General features: G+C 36.1%; 1 protein-coding gene across 1 annotated transcript in view; it reads right to left on the bottom strand.

The window, feature by feature from the left end:
* Positions 1-5,216: 5,216 nt before the first annotated feature.
* The window catches only part of LOC145676050 (facilitated trehalose transporter Tret1-like), a 52,485-nt gene continuing 31,263 nt past the window's right edge, over positions 5,217-26,438 (bottom strand). The window contains exons 3-4 of the mRNA XM_081746904.1: positions 23,983-24,118; positions 5,217-6,552 (exon numbers count right to left, since the gene is read on the bottom strand). Coding sequence (XP_081603030.1) covers positions 5,279-6,552; positions 23,983-24,118 — 1,410 coding nt within the window. The 3' untranslated portion in view covers positions 5,217-5,278. The remainder of the gene's footprint in view (positions 6,553-23,982; positions 24,119-26,438) is intronic.

A 26,438-nucleotide genomic window follows, 5' to 3' on the forward strand; every position in this document is an offset into this window, starting at 1 on the left:
GTAACGTTATTTAAGATTTTTTTGTTACATATATTACTTGGGAAATTAGGCTCGTCAAATATATAGAATAATTAACTTTTATTCTCAAAACTCCATGAATAATAATCTTTATGTTGTCATAGCAATAAGAAACAAACAATTACATTAATTATATTATTATTATTACAAATATAACCACTGCCATTACATGAACATCAATCTATCTCAGCATATATTTTTTCATTCCTTCTTCTTCTTCTTCATAACATATTGTTCACTTTTAAGCACCGTTGCCCAAAATAATTACAATTAAAAATGGAAGTAATTTATAGATTAAATATACAATATCGTTGTATATATGGCTCCCGACGAGGACTTCTTCAATTGATTACAATTAAAGAAAGAATCCTGGACCGTTACATATCTTACATAGATGGTTATCTTACTTTCCGAATAGCCCTCACTTATATAAAATATAATACATGTGTATATATATTAATTCTATTTTGTTTCAATAACAACCTTACGTTCTGGTTGGTAATAATCAATTTCATTTTAATTTTATAATATTATCGACGAGAAGGACTTGTTCAAAATACGATTCTTTTGTTGATTATTTAGGTCCTAAAATAGACTCTTAAATTCAATACCATCGGAGCTCATAGACAAATTAAATTAAAGTATATTCAAATATTACATAACTTATTTCTTCAATTTGGGCATAATTAAGATAACTATAAAAGATTTTGAAAACACAATATTGATAAGTGAAGCAAATTACAATGAAATTATAACAATACTCAAAGTGAAAAAAACAAGACTTGATCAATATAACGGAATAATACAAATAAATAAATTTGTCATAGTAAGAATCAGCAAAGTTTATATGAGTTTGAATAAAATATAATGTCTTATTTATTCGGGCATAATTAGCATAACTTTGATAAGCAATATTCGTATTCATTTACATTAAGAACATTATTTATATTATCTGTATAGAATTCAAACAAAGTACGAGTGACAAATGAAATCCTTACGATATTTAAAGTGAAATAAAACAAAAATGGAATATATTTTCTCGGACGCCAAAACATTAGCTTAAGTTACATTGCCAAAGGTTTCGATTAAGTTGCATTGAACTCCACAATCTTGTATACCGTTCTATATATTATGAATTCCTCCAGGTCTTTGGTTTCTATTTTGAGAATTTCTGCCACCTATGAAATTATTATGAAATCCATTTCGAGAAAAATTAGATGTACTGTTTACCTGATTTCTAAATGTTGTACGATTACTATTCCTATTTCTTCTGGAATTAGGTTCGGTTCTATAACCGGTATAGTTGAATCTACCATTACTTCTTTGATTACTACTACATTCTTCACGCACATTGATATTTCGAATTGGAATATGATTGGCTTGGTTTCGATTGTTATTAGTTTGGTTTCGATTAGTATTACTTTTCACCATTGATTCATAATTAGATGATTGAAATTAATGCATTGTGCAGTAATTATTTGCTGCAACCTAAAGGGTAACAATATCCAGATTGATGCTATGATTCGTGATTCTTGTTGGTATGGATTAATTAACTCATTATATACGGAAATCAGAAAATCAGTAAGATTGTTATCAATTTTGGGATCATATCGTCTATTTTGAACCAAAGCGTCTCGGTTTGCCAACATAAAATCATTCTCAAAATTGGAAAGCTGTGCGTTCTTAAAATGTAAAGAATTGCGTAAACTCCCCCTGATTGCTTTGAACCAAGCAGAACAGGGTGGTAGTAAAACGTGTGGTAAAATCTTAAGAAATTTAGACTTGTCTACCCGAATTAAATCGCATTCTTTGAACTTTTCTAAAAATACACTGGCAGGTATGTCTTCTTATCTTCCACTAAATTTCGTCAAATACCTTATTTCACTAAATCTAAAATGGTGATGATTATGAGACTGTTTCAAATGATTGGATTTTACGTATCTGATTTTCCGGCGATGAGATGAATACGGTATTCTTTCTTCTTTTCCGGTTTTACAAGCACTATCATCCCTCTCAGCACAACTTTCCGGTATATCACTTTCGTCCAAAGCTAATCTGGGTTCATTCGGCCTATGGTCAGTATTGTTAATCTGATCAGGATTATCATTTATGTTAATGACCCTTTCCTTGATACTGTTTATTTCTTCCTGTAATACTTTAATTTGGTTGCTATGCTCATTGACTTGATTTCAACCACTTCCAATGAACTTTGTACAATTGTAAATCTGTGTAAAATTTGTTTCATCTTATAGTCTGTTCATTAGAGTTTAGTGTTCATTTGCTGCGTAATTTGTTCAAATTTGCTATCCATTTGTTGAAACCTAATATCGATCTGTTGTGTTTGCTGTGTCAGTTGCTCAAATTTAGTATTCATTTGCTGGGTAATTTGTTAAAATTTGTTATCCATCTGTTGAAACCTAGTATTCATCTGTTGTGTTTTCTAAATCAGTTGCTCAAATTTAGTATTAATTTGCAGTGACAAAGAATGACCTAGTTGTTTTATAAGGTCAGCCACATTCGTTGATATATCCGATCCTGGTGTTCCAACATCACCAACTTCATCATTATTACTTTCGATTCTGGGTAAATCCATTTTAATATTCCCATAAATTTTCCTTCCACTTCTCAGTAAAATGTACTCCGTGTTGTCAGTTATTTATGAGCTTGCTTACTTTAGTTCACACAAATCTCAAGGTTCTCCTCTGCGGAAAACAGTATCTAAATATGTATATAACGTTATTTAAGATTGTTTTTGTTACATATATTGCCCACAGTTCGAGTAAGTCGACACGATTCAGCACTTGAATTGATACACTTAATTGCAAAACTATCAATTGCATACCAGGTAAATTAGGCTCGTCAAATATGTAAAATAATTAACTTTTATTTTCAAAACTGCATGAACAATAATCTTTATGTTGTCATAGCAATACGAAACGAACAATTATCTCAAGTTATAACCACTGTCATTATATGAACATCAATCTATCTCAACATATATTTTTCATTTTCCTTCTTCTTCTTCATCATAACATATTGTGCACTTTTAAACACCGTTGCCCAAAATAGCTACAATTAAAAATGAAAGTAATTTATAGATTAGATATACAATCTCGTTGTAATTTTTACCATTTCCGGTTTCAGTAGGGAAATTAGAGTGAAGATAGAATATAACCATTGGAGCGCTTAATTGATCGCAGGAAACCGCTTCTCCTTATTATCGTTTTTACTCTGTGTATAGCGATCACCTTTAACAACGGAATGATTTTCTGGCACTTCCGGTTTTAATATAGAAATTAGAGTGGAGATGGAATATATCGTTGAGGCACTTAAATTTCAGGGAGCAGTTTCTTTATATCTATTACCACTTTTAATCTACAGCGATCACCGCTAAAATCCGAAATGGTTGATTTTCTGGCACTTCCAGTTTTAATATAGAGATTAGAATTGTGATGGAATATATTGTTGAGATGCTTAATTGATTTCAGATAACCACTTCTTACTATCTGTTACCATTTCTACTCTATAACGATCAACATACAGTTTTCAGTTTCAATAACGCCTTCCTCAACAAACTTGATTTCTATCTTCTGGGCCTCTACGTCTGATCCATTTTTTTAATTATCCACCAAGTAGTTCTTTGAGATTTTTTTTTTGCCTCGCAAACGAAGAGATGGACACACAAATACGGCAAATACCAGGGGCATTAAGTATGCTCTAATACTGACTCCCTTCCCCCTCATGTAGGATCATGATTTTAACATGTGTATAAAGTAGATAACTTATGATGACTTTATGCCGCAGTGCAAGTTATTTGACCATGTACTTTCTTCTTTGCAGGTGTTTGCAGTAGAGCCTCTGTAAGAACTCTGTGAAAATGGAAAATAGTGAACTTCGTGCGGTCATCTTTGCATGATTGTCTGCAACATCTGAACTCACGGCACCATCTCGCAACTGTAGGATATGATGGAGCAGACTGTCCTAATGTATTTACCAAGTCGTCATGAATTTCCCTTGGCTGTAAGTTTTTCAATTGCAGGTACTTGATGACCGCACGAACCTCACTATTTTCCATTTTCACAGAGTTCTTAGAGATGCTCTACTGCAAACACCTGCAAAGAAGAAAGTACAAGGTCAAATAACTTGCACTGCGGCATAAAGTCATCATAAGATGTCTACTTTCTACACATGTTAAAATCATGATCCTACATGAGGCCGAAAGGGATCAGTATTAGAGCATACTGAATGGCCCTCGTATATAAAGAAGTTTTGGTAAACCATACTTCTAAAAAATACCAAAAAAATATGTTGTATTTCTTCAATTATAAATATAAAAAATGAAATCTTTCAGTTTTACGCCCCACAAATATGTTTTCGGTACTAAAGCAGAAGAATGGGTGAAGAAATTGAACGATTATGAAAACAATTACGGGAGTGAGAAAATGAGAAGAAGCGGAAGAACTCCGAGAAAAATTCATAGACACAAAGTTGTTTACCAGAAACTCTACTGGCCTTGAAATCGAACCAGAAACCCCTCACGTCAAAGGTGAGTATGTTACCACTGAGCCAGTGTGGCCCCATTCTTCAATGGCAGTTCATATCGTCAAATCGCAAGCCAATACTCGAGTCGACTTATAGAGTATTTTCATCTATACATGAATACAGACCTTTACTGATTTTGTTCGGTTACGTAAACATTTGGAGATGAGATGAAATCTTTAAGTTTTACGTCCCACGGTTATGGCGGTTAGGCTAAAAGAGACGGTGATAATGAGAGATGAGTGAAACGGTGGAATGAAGAAAGTGGGAGCAAACGGGAGAACCTCGAGAAAACCCACGAGTACGGTGTTTGTCCACCACAAGGTTCACACGGCGCGAGCTGGGATCAAACCAGGGACCCCAAGCACCGGAGGTGAACTCTCTACCACTGAGCCACCGCGCCCCCCCCACGTAAAAATTTTAATCGAGAAACCTATTATCAACTTCTAAATATGATTAAATAATAAATACCACGTTACAGAGAAACCTGCGTTCAAAACTATGCAACGTTAAGTACTGTATTTCTGTATAGGAACATAATGCTAAATGTTACATAGGGGAACCATAGGTGAGTTGTCGCTTTGTGCATGCATATTAGTGCATCACTCGATTCAAAACACAATTTTGCCAGTTGAATTCAATAAATATTTTCTTTAAAATCAATCAATACTATCTTTAATAAAAAAATCTTTCATATACAAATATATATATTGAATTCCTTTCATGTACCCAAGGTACTGTCTTCTGTGGACAGAATTGGTTTTGGATTATCTTCAACTTTCTTATCAGCGCCTGAAAAATAATCCTCAATTTCTTGAAGACTTTTTCCTTTAGTTTCTGGAAGACAAAATATAACAAATATTGTCCCTAACAAGGATACAGCATCGTAGAAAAAGAATACACCATAGTTTTTGAAAGAGTTTATCATATTTGGATACGTTTTCACTACCATGAATATCATTAGGTTAGCAAGACATGTTGTAATTCCACCAGCAACACCACGCGTCCTCGTGGGAAAAACTTCACCAACCATTGCCCACGGAAGGGTAAGGAATCCCATAGTACTTGAAAAAATGTGCAACACGATAGCTGCAACTGGAATCCAATTAATAGAAGGATTATCTTTATCTAGTGCATTAATACTTTCTAAGTACGTAAAAACGGCTAAAATTCCCATAAATACTGTCATAGCAATGCCAGAACCAATAGCTGCTGGCTTCCTTCCAATTCTTCTTAATGCGAAACTAACAACTATAGACGCCAGAAGTCTGGATAATCCTACAAAAATAGTTGCCAAATATCCATCAATATTTTCACTAGCTTCACGAACAACATCCACGGAATAAAATATTACAGCGTAAATACCTGAGAATTGTTGAAACACAAAGAACATATTCATTATTATAAATGGTTTGTATCCTTCTGGACGAGTGAACAGTTCAATCAATTCTCTGAGACTTGTTGAATCTTTTCTGTTTTTCGACCTGTGAGACACTATTTCCTCCAACTCAGTCTTTGCAATGGAACTTCCAGCTCGTAGCCAAAGCATTGCTTTCTCAGCGTCTTCTATACGTCCTTTAGACACCAACCATGAGGGACTTTCTGGACACAAGGACATCACTATGTAAGCGACTAAGGGAAATACTGTACTTACCCCAGACACTGTTCGCCAATCAAGATATGCACCCATGATATACACAATTAATATACCAAACGACATTGCTAGAGGCGGCCAGCATACTAACATTCCTCTCAGTTTCGGCTGTACAACTTCACCTATATATACAGTTCCTGGTATACTGGCCAGACCAAGGCTAAATCCTGTAAGAGCTCTTCCCACATAAATCATTGACAAATTTTGTGCTACTGCAATGAGGACCCATCCAAAGATACATGGTGCGTTGATAGCTAGGACGGCCACTTTACGCCCAAATCTATCCATAAGAGAAGCACTGATAAGACAACCAACAGGCGTTGCCAAAGCTGATATACTAGCTAGAAATACAAAAAGAAAAAAGGATGATTAGACACTTTCTAAATATGTCTTTTTTGTTATATGACTATATTACAACAGAAAAGATATATAAAAGAAAAAACGAATTTATAGCTAAGTCTACAAGGAAGGTTAGTCCATCAGGAATTGTGTGCTATTTCTGGACCAACAGTCTTTCATTGAAACATCCGAAACCAGCGAAGAGAAACGTTACGGGCTAAATTCTTCTGATTCATAACAACATTCGAACACACACAGCTACTGGTACTATCAGAACAATTCAAAAATTCCGATGGGAACTTTTGAATCACCCCATAGCTCCTGACCTCGCCCTCAGTAATTTTGTTTCCTTTACGTTTAAAAGGAGATTGCTTTGCAACGTTTCAACGAAAATTAAGTTCTCAAGACGTCAGTTCTCGACTAGTTGAAGTCACTGGAGGTCAACGGGAAGGGTAGTGAAGGCGACCGCCCCCGGGGCGCCCGAAGAAAAATTTCTAGGGAGCATCTCCATGGTTGGTATATTACGTCTGGTATTAAATATACGTAGTTTGCTATATTACGTACCGTATACATTTTCGTGAGTCATGGAGACCCAGCTCCTCCTTGGGGTGCCGATGAACCATCCCCTCCAAAAAAGTTACCTTTTTATATACCTAATTTCTAATTCACTAATTATTCTGATTCGATGTAAAACTCCGTATTTCAAGTCTACATTAATCCAGGAGACAACCTTTCCTCTGAACACTCTTCTGTATCCGCTAGTGGCTGAAGTCTCAGACGGCAGATTTCTACATTTAGGGTAAACAAAAGCTTGTGCCACAGCAACAAAAATGCTTGGAACTTCATGATGGCCACGTAGAACAATAATCAGGGTATGTACTTCTGTAAGATCAACATTTTTCTTTAATATTCTTCTTTGAAATCAAGGTTTTATTATTATTATTATTATTATTATTTTTATTATTATTATTATTATTATTATTATTATTATTATTATTATTATTATTATTATTATTATTTTACATACGCTTCGTTTATTTGGAAAGTAAAGTCGATTTTATTTTAAATCTTAAAGAGAAAGTCAGCTTAGAACTCATTTCCTATTCTACTTCCGATAATTACGTAGTTTGTGTAAACACAATAAATAGAACTTATTATTACATGTTCAAAAATTCATTGTAGAAAAAACAAATGTGGGAAACACTTTAAGGTGATTTAGAGTAATTGATATGTGTTGGGGAAGGTGGGGGAGTCACTGTTGCGTGCTTCGTCAGGAACACGGTTGTTCATTAAAGATGGAGAACATTAGGATAGATTCACACACTGTGTTACAATTACAAAGATAAGTTCAGTTACAACTATGCAAAGGCAGTGGTAAATATCCATTAAATCAGAGAAGCATTAACTGTTGGCTCCGTCAGTTTGAAAGGAGTTCTTTAGTTTTTGAGAGGTCCGACGTTTTCATGAATAAGAATTTGTTTCCAGTGTCGTGCCGTGAGGCGAAGTGGCGGGCGAAGTGACGGCCCCGGGCGCCGAAGTAAGAGGACACAAAATTTGGGAGGATAAAACAAAATATATGTATAAAATGGAAGGGGGAAAAGTAATAAAAGGTGCTCAAAATCAAGGAAAAGCAGGGTTTATTTTTTAAAATTTTCTTGTGCTTCACGGTTGGTCTGTCGACCTCACTCACATGACGGCGGCGCTGTCCTGTACTCTCGCCTCGGGTGCTGATTTTCCACGGCATGGTATTGTTTGTTTTATCACAGTGTCTACTTATAATTTCTTATATTTGTACAGAAACTTGATATTTCTTATCCAGTGCCACGTCACACATTTTTCCAAAAGAAACAGATCACTGACTTTATTAACGCACAAAGTTATTTCATTCATTTATTATTTTGCTTATAATCCTAAATAAGGAACGATCAATGTCTCAGTCTGTGAGTCATACTGTTTATATATGTCGCTACTTGCGCTATTGCTTGTCTGTTTGATGCTAATACGTGTCGCCACATGAGCTATTGGATGTCAAACTGTTCAAACAATTTGCCGATTTAAAACTTCAGACCTTTGCAATAGGATTGTAACGGTTTAATTGCACCTTTAAAACAATATTATTTTTATCATTTTTTTCAAAATAGAACAATGGCCATAATCGGTGGCGTATTTACGATTCTGTTTCGGGCGGGGATTCGCTAACTTTAGTGAAAATTCTGCAAGATATTTCATTTACTTTAATATAACAAATAAGATTTCGGGAGGGCTTAAGCCCGGAAGCCTTCCACCCTTAAATACGCCACTGGCCACAATATGTGTAACCGCACTGTTAGCAATATAATAAATTAATTCCATCTATTTGCTACAGACGTGTTTTAGTTACTATTTTGTTTGAAACTTTCTTGTTTTGTTCGTGGATTAATGGCAAACATATTGTTTAATGTATAATTTGGGTCCTCGCCTGTACTGATGTATCGTTCCTTGATGATGCATTATTTTCATATTATGACAATTTTACCCTATGCTATACAGATGATGGAAGGCATGGAGAACAACGACTTATTATTAGTCGAAAATCTGCTTTCTTCGGAAGTTCCTAGCTTGCAGATCTGGGAAAAATTCCCGCAAAGTACTTTTAAACTACATTTTGTTACCAATTTCGACATTTTGTGGTCATAAGTTATTACAGAGCTTCGCATCATTCAACCGTATTGTCAACGAAAATACGAAATCAGTATTCCCTGATTTTATATCTATTTATATGTGAGCAATTCGATTCGCTTCAGTATACATCTTCCAGTGTTCTTTGTGTCGACTTTAAACTTTTGGAGGCAGAGGCTTTTGGCTTCCAAGAATCTTTCTCCACAGAACGTAAAAAAGCCTCTGTCTATTCGTTTGTTTCACGTCTTGTATCAAGCTGCCAAATTTTGTCAAAATCGGCTTGGACCAGTAAGATGGTATTCCTCGTTATTAGCATAAGATGTAATTGTGAATCTGCACATATCTTAACTTCTTTCTCTCTTTTTTTTTAAACTGAATATATCAGTTTAATGTCCCATGATTATGCTCTTTAGGCTAAGGGAGATAATGGATTAAAGCAAGTAGATAATGATGGAAGAATTGGTGGAATGAGAAAGTTTGAGGAAACGGGAGTACAGCGAGAAAACCCACGGGATACGATGTTGTCTTCCACAAGCTTACTTGACCGGAATCCGAACCAGGGATTCCACGCACCAGAGGTAAATGCTCTATCGCTGAGCCACCGTGCCTCCGTTTTTTTTTTTTTTCAGGTATCTTATTTGTATTGAATCATTTATTCTGACATACTTTCTAACAAAACAATACAACTCGTTGTATAGCCAACATGTCCACGGGAGTCGTTTTAACGCCCCACAGACAGATTCCACACCTGTCTCGCAACATTTAGACCAACAGTAGAAATTTCAGCGATATTGTCCACGGGATTTCCTTTTTATTTTAACGGAAAGTGACTGGCATGTGACAATATTTCAATTTTGAAATGCCGTCCTAAGATTATCCTCCAAATCATAGAAGTTCCGTTCCTATGGGACATGAAAGAAGATTTGGATTTCCAAAGGAAGTCTACGGGGTGTCACTGGGAAAGTTGGAAGGCCCCTGGGCATCCCAGCACTGACTTTCCTTGGACGTCTGTAACGCTAATTCTGTCGTGAGCTATGTTACGTATGCCCTGATTCAAAATGTTCAGGCAATACCGAGATTTTCTGGAATAATTCAACACATTAATGCACTTCATATATGTATTATTATTCTTCAACGTATATCTTGTTTGACACCTTAAAATATTGTACATTCAGATTACACAAGATGGTTCCTCGTTACATCTATATCTTTTTAGCTACTATAGCAACGACATTAAAACAAGTAAACAAATCGTCATAGGAACGATAACAGAGAAAAATTTCCGTATAATACGAATTATATAATTTCTTCTTCTTCTTCTTGATAGCTTGTGCCTTTTTAAATAGCTCATTTGGCCCGTAAATACAAATAATACTTAAAAGTACATAAGATCAAGGAAAAGTACATAAGAATTATACGTTATCGCTGTGCTGTGCGTTCACGGGTCGTCGTCCTGCAAATAGTTTTCGTTTCTGACAGTGCAATGGAATAACGATTAGTTAATTAAATGCATAGTAAAGGAAACTGTATTAAAAGCAGCGTCTGGGATCATATCTGCTTATAGAGTAACTTAACATATTCTAAATGCTTTTTCCAACAAACGCAATACACGCAAATGTCTCTTGAGCTGAGTGTAAGGCCTACCGCTCACTGGCAACATTTTGTCGGGCAACTATCTTGTTGCTCTGGCTAAATGCATTGAGTCTTATGGGAGTCCGCTCACTGAGGCGACAGCGACAGAAAAGTTGCCGAGGTACGTCCAAGCAAAGAGATAGAAAAGTAGATGTTTTCTACAAGTTTTTTTCACATAACAGTACAACTAAATGGACCAATGTCATTAGGCGATCTGTCTTATTAACTCTTATATTACAGGTAAATCAATCTAATACACACATAGTACAGCTCATAGATGACGAGAAGAACCCCAAAACAGAGGTAGCGGGGAAAGGTCAACGACAAGATCAAGTCCATTTTCGGTTTTTGAGGTGTGGTCTATACTTAGATGTCGTCTGCTACTCCGGGTAGTTATCTGTGTGCTATTCCGTGGTGACATTTGAAATCCCCGTGCGAAAAGTGGGCGAGCCCACACCTACGTCACACTATTTCTGCTAGGGTTCTTCTCGTCATCTGTGAGCTGTACATGCTTACCTTTATGCCACTATTAGCCTTTCTTCAGGTGATACAGGTAGTCTAAAGTTTGTGTTTATCTTTGTTATTGCTGGTGCTACTAAACACAGCAGTTCATCAAAGGTAATCACATTCATTCTACAGAAGCTAAAGAACTTCGAGGGATAATTGCGTAAATCACAATATAGCTTGTAAACGTTTTCCTTCGGCAATCTCTCACTGCGTATATAGGATGTACCCAGTTTTTTTCTTTTCTTCCTTCTTAAATTCCGCATTAGCGAACAAACTAGCACATTCTTCGAAGTCCATCGTACTGTGTCAAATCCCGCCAAATTGTGATATCAAATAGTAGTATGGGCCTGACTTGAGGAAACTTTTTGGCCCCTGGGTCCCTGCCTCAGGACCCATGGTTCTGGCCGGGGTCAATGACCTAGGGGTACATAGGACCACCCCCTCTAAATTTTGGCAGGGGTACCATGGCCCACCCCCTAAATTTTGGCAGGGGTACATAGGACCACCCCCCTTAAATTTTGGAAATTGCCAAATCTAAAAATTTGGTATGGTAGACTAGTACCACAGTATGTACCTCTATCCGTATTGGGGGTCTATGTCGTTCCCTTTCATGGGTAAAAAATTGCCAAAAAGTCAAATTTCGGGGGTTTTTGACCTAATTTATCCCCTTTGATGAGGTGTTATTACCCTATATGGTTATATGGGCGTATACAGGGGTCCATTCCCTTTCATAAGACATGGGTATATTAATGCACCCCTTGAAAAATTTGGGAGGGGTACCTTGGCCCACCCCTTAAATTTTGGAAATTGACCAATTTAAACATTGGGTATTATAGTACAGGACCCTAATATGTATTATGATAAATTTGGGTGGTCCACCTCGTTCCCTTCTAGGGGTACAAAATTGCCAAAATATAAACGTAAGCAATACGTAGTACCACGTGTTTGGTTTTTGGTCGATTTTATCTCCTTTGATGAGGTGTTATTATTCTATATAGTTATATGGTCATGTATAGGGGTCCATTACCTTTCATAAGATATGGGTATATTTGTGCACTCCTTTAAAAATTTGGGAGGGGTACTTTGGCCCACCCCTTAAATTTTGGAAATTGCTCATTTTATATATTTGGTATTATAGTACTGGACCCTAACATGTATTATGATAAATTTGGGTGGTTCACCTCGTTCCCTTTTAGGGGCACAAAATTGCCAAAATATAAACGTAAGCAATACGTTGTACCACGTGTTTGGTTTTGACCTAAGTTATCCCCTTGGATGAGGTCCTATTACCTTATATGGTTATATGGTTATGTATAGGGGTCTATTCCCTATCATAAGACATAGGTACATTTGTGCACTCCTTTAAAAATTTGTGAGGGATACCTTGGCCCACACCCCTTAAATTTTAGAAATTGCTCATTTTATATATTTGGTATTATAGTACTGGACCCTAACATGTATTATGATAAATTTGGGTGGTTCACCTCGTTCCCTTTTAGGAGTACGAAATTGCCAAATTTTAGTACAACCACGTGTTTGTTTTGGCTCAATTTATCCCCTTGGATGAGGTCCTATTACCTTATATGATTATATGGTTATGTATATTGGTCCATTCCCTATTATAAGACATGGGTATATTGATGCACCCTTTAAAAATTTGGGAGGGGTACCTTGGCCCACCTCTTTATTTTGGAAATTGCCCAATTTAAACATTTGGTATAATAGTATAAGACCCTAATATATATTACTATAAATTTGGGTGGTCCATCTCGTTCCCTTTCATGGGTACGAAATTGCCAAATTTTAGTACAACCACGTGTTTCGTTTTGACCTAATTTATTCCCTTGGATGAGGTCCTATTACCTTATATGATTATATGGTCATGTATAGGGGTCCATTTTCTATCATAAGACATAGGTACATTGATGAACCCCGGGAGGGGTACCATAACTAATCCCTTAAATTTTGGAAATTTTTCAATTTAAGCATTCGCTATCATAGTACATGACCTCAATATGTATCATGATAAATTTGGGTGGTCCACCTTGTTCCCTTTCATGAGTAAAAAAAAAATGCCAAAATATAAACATAAGCAATATGTTGTATCACGTGTTTGGTTTTTGGCCCAATTTATCCCGTTTGATGCGGTCTTATTACCGTATATGTTTATATGGTCATGTATATAGGTTCATTTCCTATCATAAGACATGAGTACATTGATGCACCCTTTAAAAATTTGGGAGGGGTATCTTGACTCATCCACTCAGTTTTAGAAATTGTTTAATATAAGCATTTGGTATCTTCGTACAGGTCTTCAATATGTACCACTATAAATTTGGATGGTCCACATCGTTCCCTTTCATGGGTAAAGAACTACCAAAAATCAAATTTCGGAGGTTATTGACCCTTTGATAAGTATTTAGCACGTTATATGGTTTATTACCTTTATATGTTTTTGTTCTCTTTTAAATTTGGGAATTATAAAATAACATAATTTGGTAAACGTTTTCTAGGAACCATTGTAGATGTTGGTGTTCCTCTTATGGCCAAATATTCAAAATTTAAAGGTTATTGACCGGCTTTATTATTGAATAACTACAGGATTTATTACTTTTTTCATAAGACACAGGTGTATTTGTGTACCAATCTTAAATTTTGGGAGGGGTACATTTCTTATTGTCATATCAATAATTGGTAATTGTTCTTAAAATTGGATAGTATCTCATTCATTGGGTAAATCATTATGGTCACGTGATCAGTTATTGACCTATGAAGGAATTAGGAGTCCAGGACATTGGTACATTTAAACTTTGTAGGATAATTTGAGAATGCGTCATTGGTATTGATTATTACAGCCAAATATAAACGTAAGCAATACGATGTACCACGTGATTGACCTTGATGAGGTAGTGTACAGGGATACATAGCTAACCTTATTGAATCTTATGACTCATAGTCTTAAGGGAATACATGCTACAACACTGGCAAAGTTATTGTTGATGTAATTTGATTGGTTGATCACTATCTTTCGTGCAATCTGATTGGCTGATCACTATCTTTCGTGCAATCTGATTGGTTGATGAGTTTCAAATCTTTGCTGCATTCAGTTTTGTTTTAGCATTTGAAAAGTTTGAAACTTTGGTTTGACATTTTTTCGTTTGATATTTTTAGTTTAAAAATTTTTGTTTCGAAATTTTTGTTTGAAAACTTTGTTTCAAAATTTTGTTTGAAACTTTTCGTTTGAAATTTTTGTTTGAAAAATTTTTGTTTGAAATTTTTGTTTCAAAATTTTGTTTGAAAATTTTTTCGTTTCCAAATTTTTTGTTTGAATTTTTTTGTTTCAAGGGTCAATAACCTCCGAAATTTGATTTTTGGTAGTTCTTTACCCATGAAAGGGAACGATGTGGACCATCCAAATTTATAGTGGTACATATTGAAGACCTGTACGAAGATACCAAATGCTTATATTAAACAATTTCTAAAACTGAGTGGATGAGTCAAGATACCCCTCCCAAATTTTTAAAGGGTGCATCAATGTACTCATGTCTTATGATAGGAAATGAACCTATATACATGACCATATAAACATATACGGTAATAAGACCGCATCAAACGGGATAAATTGGGCCAAAAACCAAACACGTGATACAACATATTGCTTATGTTTATATTTTGGCATTTTTTTTTTACTCATGAAAGGGAACAAGGTGGACCACCCAAATTTATCATGATACATATTGAGGTCATGTACTATGATAGCGAATGCTTAAATTGAAAAATTTCCAAAATTTAAGGGATTAGTTATGGTACCCCTCCCGGGGTTCATCAATGTACCTATGTCTTATGATAGAAAATGGACCCCTATACATGACCATATAATCATATAAGGTAATAGGACCTCATCCAAGGGAATAAATTAGGTCAAAACGAAACACGTGGTTGTACTAAAATTTGGCAATTTCGTACCCATGAAAGGGAACGAGATGGACCACCCAAATTTATAGTAATATATATTAGGGTCTTATACTATTATACCAAATGTTTAAATTGGGCAATTTCCAAAATAAAGAGGTGGGCCAAGGTACCCCTCCCAAATTTTTAAAGGGTGCATCAATATACCCATGTTTTATAATAGGGAATGGACCAATATACATAACCATATAATCATATAAGGTAATAGGACCTCATCCAAGGGGATAAATTGAGCCAAAACAAACACGTGGTTGTACTAAAATTTGGCAATTTCGTACTCCTAAAAGGGAACGAGGTGAACCACCCAAATTTATCATAATACATGTTAGGGTCCAGTACTATAATACCACATATATAAAATGAGCAATTTCTAAAATTTAAGGGGTGGGCCAAAGTACCCCTCCCAAATTTTTAAAGGAGTGCACAAATGTACCTATGTCTTATGATAGGGAATAGACCCCTATACATAACCATATAAGGTAATAGAACCTCATCCAAGAGGATAAATTGGGCCAAAAGAACAAACACGTGGTACAACGTATTGCTTACGTTTATATTTTGGCAATTTTGTAGCCCTAGAAGGGAACGAGGTGGACCACCCAAATTTATTATAATACATGTTAGGGTCCAATATTATAATACCAAATATATAAAATGAGCAATTTCCAAAATTTAAGGGGTGGGCCAAAGTACCCCTCCCAAATTTTTAAAGGAGTGCACAAATATACCCATATCTTATGAAAGGTAATGGACCCCTATACATGACCATATAACTATATAGAATAATAACACCTCATCAAAGGAGATAAAATCGACCAAAAACCAAACACGTGGTACTACGTATTGCTTACGTTTATATTTTGGCAATTTTGTACCCCTAGAAGGGAACGAGGTGGACCACCCAAATTTATCATAATACTTATTAGGGTCCTGTACTATAATACCCAATGTTTAAATTGGTCAATTTCCAAAATTTAAGGGGTGGGCCAAGGTACCCCTCCCAAATTTTTCAAGGGGTGCATTAATATACCCATGTCTTATGAAAGGGAATGGACCCCTGTATACGCCCATATAACCATATAGGGTAATAACACCTCATCAAAGGGGATAAATTAGGTCAAAAACCCCCGAAATTTGACTTTTTGGCAATTTTTTACCCATGAAAGGGAACGACATAGACCCCCAATACGGATAGAGGTACATACTGTGGTACTAGGCTACCATACCAAATTTTTAGATTTGGCAATTTCCAAAATTTAAGGGGGGTGGTCCTATGTACCCCTGCCAAAATTTAGGGGGTGGGCCATGGTACCCCTGCCAAAATTTAGAGGGGGTGGTCCTATGTACCCCTAGGTCATTGACCCCGGCCAGGGACCATGGGTCCTGAGGCAGGGACCCAGGGGCCAAAAAGTTTCCTCAAGTCAGGCCCATACTACTCAAATGCCCGGCAACTTTTCTGTTGCCTTCGCCAGTGAGCGAGGGTGTGCCAACAAAAAGTTTTGTCGTCGTGAAGTTGCTGACTGTAGGCGACAGCGACAAGATAGTTGCGCAACTGTTTTGTCGCCAGTGAGCGGTAGGCTTAAGAAGATACTTGAAACTCGAATACTGTTGAAATAGTAAACTACTAGTCTAGCCCTTTCGGGACGGGAAAATTTTCAACATCTTTATAAATCCCCACCAAACTTCAGTCGCAACCCTCGTATGGGATTCACACATCTATACGACTCATGTAACCCGCAAAATTGTAGCGAGCCGTCCCGTATTGGCCGTTCCCGGCCAATGAAATAAAATTCAACGCCACAATATATAATTACTAGTGATTGTAGTTGGTACCCACACAATCGTGCGGGTACGTCCCAAAAGAACTAGAGAAATGTGTCACGATAGACATGAATATCTCTGTTTTTGAGAAACGCAAAAATGTATTGCGAAATGCAGACAGAATATTTCTACCGACAGATTGATAAATACAGCTTATCATAATAATAAATACGAAACAAATACGGTTGCCACGTGAAAACGGTATAGAAGTAAAAGAACATCGTACATATGCTTTACATGTTACAGCGTATGTTTAAAAAAAGGAAGAAAATTTAAAACACTGTACGTCGAATGAGCTAAACGAGAGCGATGTGTTATTAAGGCAAAATAAAGCCTCAATTGCTGCAGAACGGAATAATATTACTCTTACCACCGTATAAATAACAATCCATATCAAAGAATACCTACAATTGCGAACCCTTTTAGAAGCAACTGGGGCTTCAATCTACCCACAGTAATTGGATCTGTGTAAACGATACAGAATTAACGCATTAGTGTTAGCATTACAAATAAATAAATAAATAAATAAACAAAAGGGGAATATTGAATTCATACACAGAACAATTTATTGTTATTGATGCAATTACAATTTGTAATCTCTTATATAAACATGAAAATTATATAAAAGAGATTAATGTCATCGTATCACGGGACGTTCAGCCATTTTCTCTTTGTCATCGTATCACGGGAAAATGGCCGAAGTAATTGAATTCATTTTTTTGATAATTATCACGTACTTTCACTTGGGTTTTAAAACGAAAATACTTAAGTTATCTTTGTTTTTCGTTCTAGCCCTAATTCACAGATATACCAAATCTATCTCAATGATTTATAACATTATACATACCAACTAATGTCGATTTATTCTTCCATTTATACATACAGTATACATCAACAACCATACCTTTTTTTTTTTGTATATATCGTGTCAATAATAATGTTTACCATGACAACCGATTAATTACTTGTTTTCTCTTTTAACTGTATATAAATTTGGTTATTGCGCCTCTGATCATGTATCGACAAAATAGGTACAGATTGATAATACCATTATAATAACAATATACCGTTGTAGTTTTTATCATGTTGGTTTAATCAAAATGCACATCCTAAGTGGACAGGAGGGTGCAGGAGCGGACCAAGGCAAAATTTTCACCAGGGCAAAGTGATTTTGGTGCTCTCCCTAGTCCTAGTCTATAAATATTCATTTTATTACAGTGATTTTAATATTTTAAACCCATTTTGCAAAAAGTTAGTACTCAAATACATGATATAGGTATATTTAGACTTAAAAGTATACATATGGTATCAATTCCGTTGTGTTGATCATTATTATTATTATTTATCTATATTATAAAATTGAAAGTGACTGTGTTTGTGACTCCACCCGACCGCTCTCGATCAAATTTTCAACGTAGGCCTAGACGCGGTTCTGCCCTCGGAGTGTTTTTAGCAATTTACTTTGTCGGAACAACTTAGGGGAGGGGGAGGAGGGGGGACAGAAAACAATAAATAAAACTTAATAACTCTTGAACTACTCGACCGATCTTGATCAAATTTTCAATGTAGATGAGGTTCGGGACTGGGGTGATTTTTATCATTTCACTTTGACGGAGCAACGTAGGGGAGGGGGTGGAGGGGGAGATATACAAAAAATCAATAAATATAAAAATAAAAGTGAATATGTTCGTGAATTACTTACTTTTGAACCATCCGATCGATCTAAATCAAATTTTCAACATATATGAAGTTCAAACCTGGGAAGTGTTTTATCATTTCATTTTGAGAGTAGATCTTAGGGGAGGGGGAAGGGAGGAGGGGAAATGTATGAAAATGAATAAAACTTAATAACTCTTGAACCACCCGACTGATCTCGATCAAACTTTCAACATAGATAAGGTGCGGGCTTAAGATGTTTTCTTCATTTCACTTTTACAGTGCAACGAAGGGGAGGGAGAGGGGAGATATATGTAAAAAAAAAGTAAAAATAATAGTGACTGTCTTAGTGACTTCATCACGCTTAAACCACCCGACCAATCTTTAAAAAAAATCAACATAGATGAGGTTCGGATCTGAGGTGTTTTTTTTATTGTATCACTTTAACTATATAACTAGGGAAGGGGGAGGGGAGAAATCTATAAAAATAAATAAAACTTAATAACTCTTGAACCACCAGATCTATCTTGATCAAACTTTCAACATAGATAAGGTTCAAGCCTGGAATGTTTTCATTATTTCACTTTTACGGTGTAACCTAGGGAAGGGGGAGGGGTATATGTAAAAAGAATAAAAATAAAAGTGACTGTCTTTGTGACTTCATCACGCTTTAACCACAGGACCGATCTTAATCAAGTTTTTCATAAGGATGAAGTTCGGACCTGGGGTGATTATTATTACATCACTTTATCAGTAGATCTTAGGGAGGGGACAGATAAATAAAACTTAATAGCTCAACCACCCAACCGATCTCAATCAAATTTTCAACGTAGATGACGTTCGGGCTTGGGATAATTTTTATCATTTAACTTTGACGGTGCAACGTAGGGGAGGGGAAGATATATGTTTAAAAAAATAAAAATAAAAATAAAAGTGACTGTCTATGTGACTTCACTCTTGAACCAGCTGACCGATCTCGATCAAATTTTCAACATAGATGAAGTTCGAACATGAGATGATTTTTGTCACATCACTTTGACGATGTAACTTAAAGGATGGGAAAGATATTTAGAAATGATCAAAAATGACTGATATTAGTGTCGAGTCTACCGTTTCTGAGGTCTCTGAGATGAACAGTGACACTTCTGATGCAGTGGTCCGCAGCATGGGGAGGAAAAAAGATATATACAAATAATCGAAAATAACCAATATCAAGGAGCGCTTTAGTAACAGTAAAAAGTGATTGACTAACGAAACATATCACTATATTTTTTAATTTAACCCAGCAAAGCGGGTAATTGATGCTAGTGTACTTATAGGAACAGCAAGTTAAACAAGAACAATATCGAACAAAATTTATTGAATACTACTAATGGTGACATGATTACTGCTTTATTGTAAATTGTTTTGTCAGGAGTCATTCTATCATATATCAGACTATGAAACAATCTATTCTAATAACGTGAAATACCAATAAATATGTTTCACATGTATTGAACATGTTTTACGCACAGCAATATAAACAACCCTTTTTATGTAGGCCCTAGTAATTTAAGTCCATACCATTTATAAAACATATCTCATGAATTTGTACATAATCTGAACACTCTTACAAAACTAAAGCTTAATAACAGGTTTTATCAAATATTACAAATTCTCTAACTTTCGTAAATTTGATAAGTAAATCATATCCAAGTCAATTAATGTCGCGGTGGCTCAGTGGTAGAGCGTTCATCTCTGGTGCTTGGGGTCCCGGGTTCGATCCCAGCCCCCGCCAAATGAACTTTGTGATGGACAAACACCGTGTGCGTGGGTTTTCTCGTGGTTCTCCCGTTCCCTCCCACTTTCTTAATTCCATCATTTCATTCATTACTCATCATCACCGTCTCCTTTAGCCTAACCTTCATAACCGTGGGACGTAAAGCTCAAATATTTCATTTCATTTTTATCAAAGTCAATTTAGGGAACTTGGTGAGAAAACATCCATATCTTTTCTTCCATAAAAACAGTACCTTAAAAACTCGAATAATTAACAAAAAATGATTTCCTAATTTTGCTGTGGCCTCAGGCGTGATAAGTAATAGCATAACAAAACCTAAGAAAAACTAAATAAAAAGTTAAATTCCACTATAACTGAAAACTTAACAATAAATTAAAAACATTAAACACATTAGTTTCCAGCATAATACTTACAATTACAATATAATCTTCCGAGCTTTCTGTCTGCAAAATCTCTGACAATGACATCTTTGTCAATGTTTTCAAGAATGTCGTCTGGAAAAAGTTCACAAAGAACATGGTTCCCTATAAACAATGCCAACTCTCCCTCTACTCTTTCTTCTACATGCCATGTCTCCATTTGTGGATACAGCCCATCTAGTATTATGAAACTCTCTTCTTCCATGGTGGGATAGGGAAAAAAATAAGTAATATACGATACTTTACAAGAATATAAACCAAAAATAAAGTCAGTAGAAAAAACGTTATTAAAATGTATTTTTTGATGCTCGTTTTGGCGCCCCAGGCAGTAGCCCGGGTTGCTCGGCCTTTGGTCCGCCCCTGGCAGGATGAGTCATAATTTATGCAATAAATTAAGTATATACCAACTCCTCTAGCCAGAAACATGAAACTTGGTGTATATGAAACTCACCATTAAAAATAAACAGCACGTGACCCAGCCTTTTTTGAATGCCTTTGTCTCAAGGGGGTGGGGAAGCAAGGAGGTATTTTTTATATTATAAATCAATGAATGGATGAATGGACGGATGTGTGTGTTTTCTAGTATAACTGAAAAAAATGAAATCTTTCAGTTTAACTACTACTATCCCACTATTATTTCCTTTAGGCTAAAGGAGACGTCTCGTGAATGATGATCGAAGAATTGATGGATTTAGAAAGTGAGAGGAAACGAAAGTGCTCCGAGAAAATCCACGAACACGATGTTGTTCCCCACAAACTTACCTGGCCGGGAATCGAACCAGGGACTCCATATACCAGAGTTAAGCGCTCTACCACTGAGCCACCGTGCACCGAACATAACTCTGAAATCTCTGAAACAATTTCTCGAACTGGATACCTACTAGAGACCTGCACGGGCCGAATTTTTCGGCCCGAGCCCAATCCAGCCCGAATGTACCTAGGCCCGGCGCAACCCGGGTCCGAAAAGTTTTGGAGATTTTTGGCCCGAGTCCGGCCTCGCCCGATAAGTTTTTTTAAAATTCTTGGCCCAAGCCCGGAGCGGGTCCGATAAATTTTTGGCCCGTCCCCGGTCCGATAATTTTTTTTAAAAAATTAGCTCGAGCCCCAATCTTTCTCTAAATTTAGTATTAAACTTGACCTAACCCTCAAAAACATTTTCTAAACTCTGGTTCACAACCTGACGCTTGCCTCCCGAATGGTACCTCTGCCTTCCAGAACTTTGCCTGTCATCAAGAGAACAAAAACTCCATTTCCTGTAACAAAAATCTTGATTTTTAACATAAAGTGAAGATGGCAATATTGTTTAGCGACAGGCAAAACTTTCCCACCCCTTCTTGTCATATTTTGGGTTCAGTGAAGGTCAAGGTCAGAGCTCAATTTACCGCGCAATGCCTGCAATCGTCTATAGTGAAATTGAAGGCGTTAAGCAACACAAACTGCATTCTTTGTAACATTTTTCACGGGTACACTTCTTCAACGTTTGGCTTTATTCCAACTATCGTTTAACGAAAGTCAATAATTATTAAAAAAAATGCAATTAATCGGCCCCAGCCCGGCCCGGCCAAAGAAATAACAGTAGGCCCGTCCAAGCCTGGCCCGTACAGGTCTCTAGTACCAACATAGCTTACAATTTGGAAACGAATTCTTCGGGGTAATTCACCACTATCAACCCTAAATTCGTAAGAAAAAGGTGACCCCTTAGAAATAGTCTACAACGACCTATATTACAGTCGAATCCACATATTTCGGGACTACTGAAATGAATAGTAACACCCCGTTGCCGTTTAAGTTCAACCGTGAAACGGGGTAATACATCAATGATAGTACTACGGGTCGGATGGGAGTGACATGTAAAAATAATCGTAAACGACCGATATTTGTTTTCGTCAACGATGAGGTGAATAGTGGCCGTTTAATAGGCATGCAGCTTCAGACAGTGTTAAAAGCTGTCCAAAATGACTTAGAAAAGTGTCCAACCCATAGTTTGTAGGGTCGGGTAAACGAATGATCCGTTTGAAATGACTTTTGGAATATAGTATGCAAGTCAAGTCGTGCCACTTTGATTAAGAATCGTATTCTAGGGTGTTCCAAAACTTATGCTAAAAGTAGAGTATTTTATAGATTCTTCATATTACACTTTCATTGAAATGTGTATTCTAAAGGGGAAAAGGATTCAAATATTTTCCACAAATCTATTCTGCCTGTACGAAAAACGGGTATGTCAGCTAGATTAGGAATGGCAGATTATCGAAGAAAATGGTGCACATGTGATTTTATAATGGCAGAAGATAATCGAAAAAAATGATGCACATGTGATTTCATAATGGCAGATCATCATCGAAGAAAATTGTGTTACATATGGTTTCATAATGACAGAAGATCATCGAAGAAAATGGTGTAATATGGTCTCATAATGGCAGAAGATCATCAAAGAAAATTGTGCACATGTGGTTTCATAATGGTAGAAGGTCATCGAAGAAAATTGTGTTACATATGGTTTTATAATGACAGAAGATCATCGAAGAAAATGGTGTAATATGGTCTCATAATGGCAGAAGATCAAAGAAAATTGTGCAAATGTGGTTTCATAATGGCAGAAGATCATCGAAGAAAATGATGCACATGTTCCATAATGACAGAAGATCATCGAAGAAAATGGTGCACATGTAGTTTCATAATGGCAGACGGTCATCGAAGAAAATTGTGTTTCATGTGGTTTCATAATGACAGAAGATCATCGGGAAAATGGTGTACATGTGTTTTTATAATGGCTGAAGGTCATCGAAGAAAATGGTGCACATGTGTTCTTAATTTTGAACTCCAAAGGCTCAATACATTTTAGACAACCTGAAATAAATGAATTAAGGTTAAACAGCTTCTAAAGTTTTCTTCTATCTGATAGGAGCAAATTCGAATCGAGTCTGTGCAGACTACATACATTGGCGAAGGGAGACTGTTAATAAATTAGCTATCTGAACAGTACTCACCAATCCATGATCCTTCTTCTTCTGTGACAGGTATAGTACTGTTAGGTGATGCAAGCTGGGGCAAAGCAACTGCTGAAAACCCCAAGTTCATTCCCGGAGACAACATTGCAACATTGACTGCAGCAGCGACGAAAAGCTGTTAAAAACACAAATACTATTAGATCATAATTTAATAATACAGTATTGATGAATTCTAGAGATTACTCTCTCATATATCATTCACTAAGAAATGATAATGCAATGTCTTTTGAGTTTAATAGGCTATATAAAAATAAATGTATGGGATATAGGTTAGAAATAAGAGTTAATATCTTCTCAGGGCCGGATTAACACATTCTTGCGCCTTAGGTTATACTGTGGGACATCGATAACTCGAAGCTGAAGGAAGTGGACAAAAATTCTAGTTTTTCGAGTAATCTAGGATCGAAATTATCAAGGTAGCAACCACAAAATTTCGAAATACCGAAGTTCCGCACTCGTCATTGAAAATAATATAAAACCTCTGTAACTCGAAGTTCTAGAATTCGTTCAACTTCTAAAATTCGAAGTTGTGAAAGTTCCTTAGGTTACGTAAGATGAGTAGTGGAAACAAAACACTGTACATATATTGTTCTTTTTTTTTGGGGGGGGGTTCATGGCTAGACATGAATACAATAGTGCACATTAGCAACAGTGACAGGGTTAACAATAATGACAATTACATAAAAGCATATACCTATAGTTTCGATTTATCGAGGTCGCATCAAGAGAAATTGGAACTATAGAAGTAAACTTCGACTTATATAGGTTCGCAGATACGAAAGTTCGATTTACCGAGGTTTCCAAATATGATTATGAAACCCTTAAAATTCGAGTTGTCGAGGTTATTTTAACATTGAATGTTAGGGGCCGTCTACATATTACGTAACGCTATTTTTGACCAATTTTTACCCTCTTCTTCCCCTTGTCACACTTCGTAATGAACCCCTCCCCCTTCGTTACATAACACTTTTTTTTGCCGTTTTTGCAGATTTTGGGAGTTATTAGAATTTAAAAAAATATTTTTAATGGTAGACCTTTTTATTACAAAATGCTTGTATTCTCAATATATTTGTAGTCAGGAGATTCATTTCAGATTTCGCTTGAGGGAGGCAAGAGCACCACCGACATAAAACTTATACTGGTATATTAGTAGACAATCGATTAAAGTATATGTATTCCTCAAACTCTAGGGGGGGGGGGCAATTGCCCCCTCTTGCCTCCCTAAATGACGCTCCTGTTTGTAGTGCATTTTCGCCACCAAATCAAAGTATCAGAAAATGGTAGTACAGTAGTAATGTTTTAACTCCATAAAGTTGTTTCATTAACCAGTCTTAATTCTTGCAAATTGCATACTATGGTTTTCCCAAGGAGATCCCATCTTTTTAGGTCACGATGATTGGCAAGGAGAAAATACTGCCGTAAGATGCAAGTGAAATAGGATCTAAAGAACCGACATCGATCTTTTTTTTTTTTTTTTTTTCGGGATCCAGAATACTGCGTGTATTTGAAATTCGCCAGTGTCGACGATGCAAAGGAGTTCTCTTTCTCGTCAATCACAGATTCGAAGTGGCTGTGTACGTGAAGGACCAGTACATATCGTTTCTTAACAAGTTTTCCAGCATCTTCTTTGGATTTAGGACTTCAGTTTACCTCTTTTCAAATTATTCTTGTCCTGAATCAGTGTCAGAATGTGAATAAACACAATTTCCCCAGAAATTTTCAAGTCCAAAAATAAAAAGATGCAATACGAGATGAATATCCGAGAAATAAGGTTTTTATATCTTATTTTGCTCTGCAAATCGTGGATCGTTTCGTCGCGGAAAATATTACTTCACGAAAACGAGTTCCTTCTGTTTTACATGCGAAACCCCTTAGAAAAGTAGAGTATGTAATGATTCAAATCAAAAAAGATTTAAATAATATTCTCAGAAATAGTGATACGACTGGGAATGCAATGATATATTCTAAAGATGGTTACAATCAATAAAAACTAACTCCTGAAAATGTGTGCCATAAACGCAATGCTGCGATAGCCACAAAACGAAGATTTATTGTAATAGACGTACGATTCGTTACCAGTCACGCTGGTGTCTAGTAGCGCCATCGAATCCCTTCAGCATGATTCAATTGATATAAGCTATAGTTCGCTATTTCCTAAAACAATAGAAATATTTATTTATATAAAAAAGAGAAAAGAACTGGATAAAATGATTTGTTTAAAAGATTGTATATAAACCTGTGAATAAAAATAAAAATTACAGAAAAAAAACATGCATTACGTAACGAAGACGTAACGCAAGGCCGAACACCCTTCCCCCCTTTGCCGCGTTACGTAATTTGTGGACGACCCCTTATCGAGAGTTCAAGGGAATTTGAAAAAATCGACTTACCAAGGCATTCGAGTTATCTAATTCCGACTGTACTTCCGGAGCCGC

This window comes from Thermobia domestica, chromosome 18 (genome assembly GCF_964235325.1).
Source record: "Thermobia domestica chromosome 18, izTheDome1.hap1.1, whole genome shotgun sequence".
Classification (NCBI taxonomy): Eukaryota; Metazoa; Arthropoda; class Insecta; order Zygentoma; family Lepismatidae; genus Thermobia; species Thermobia domestica.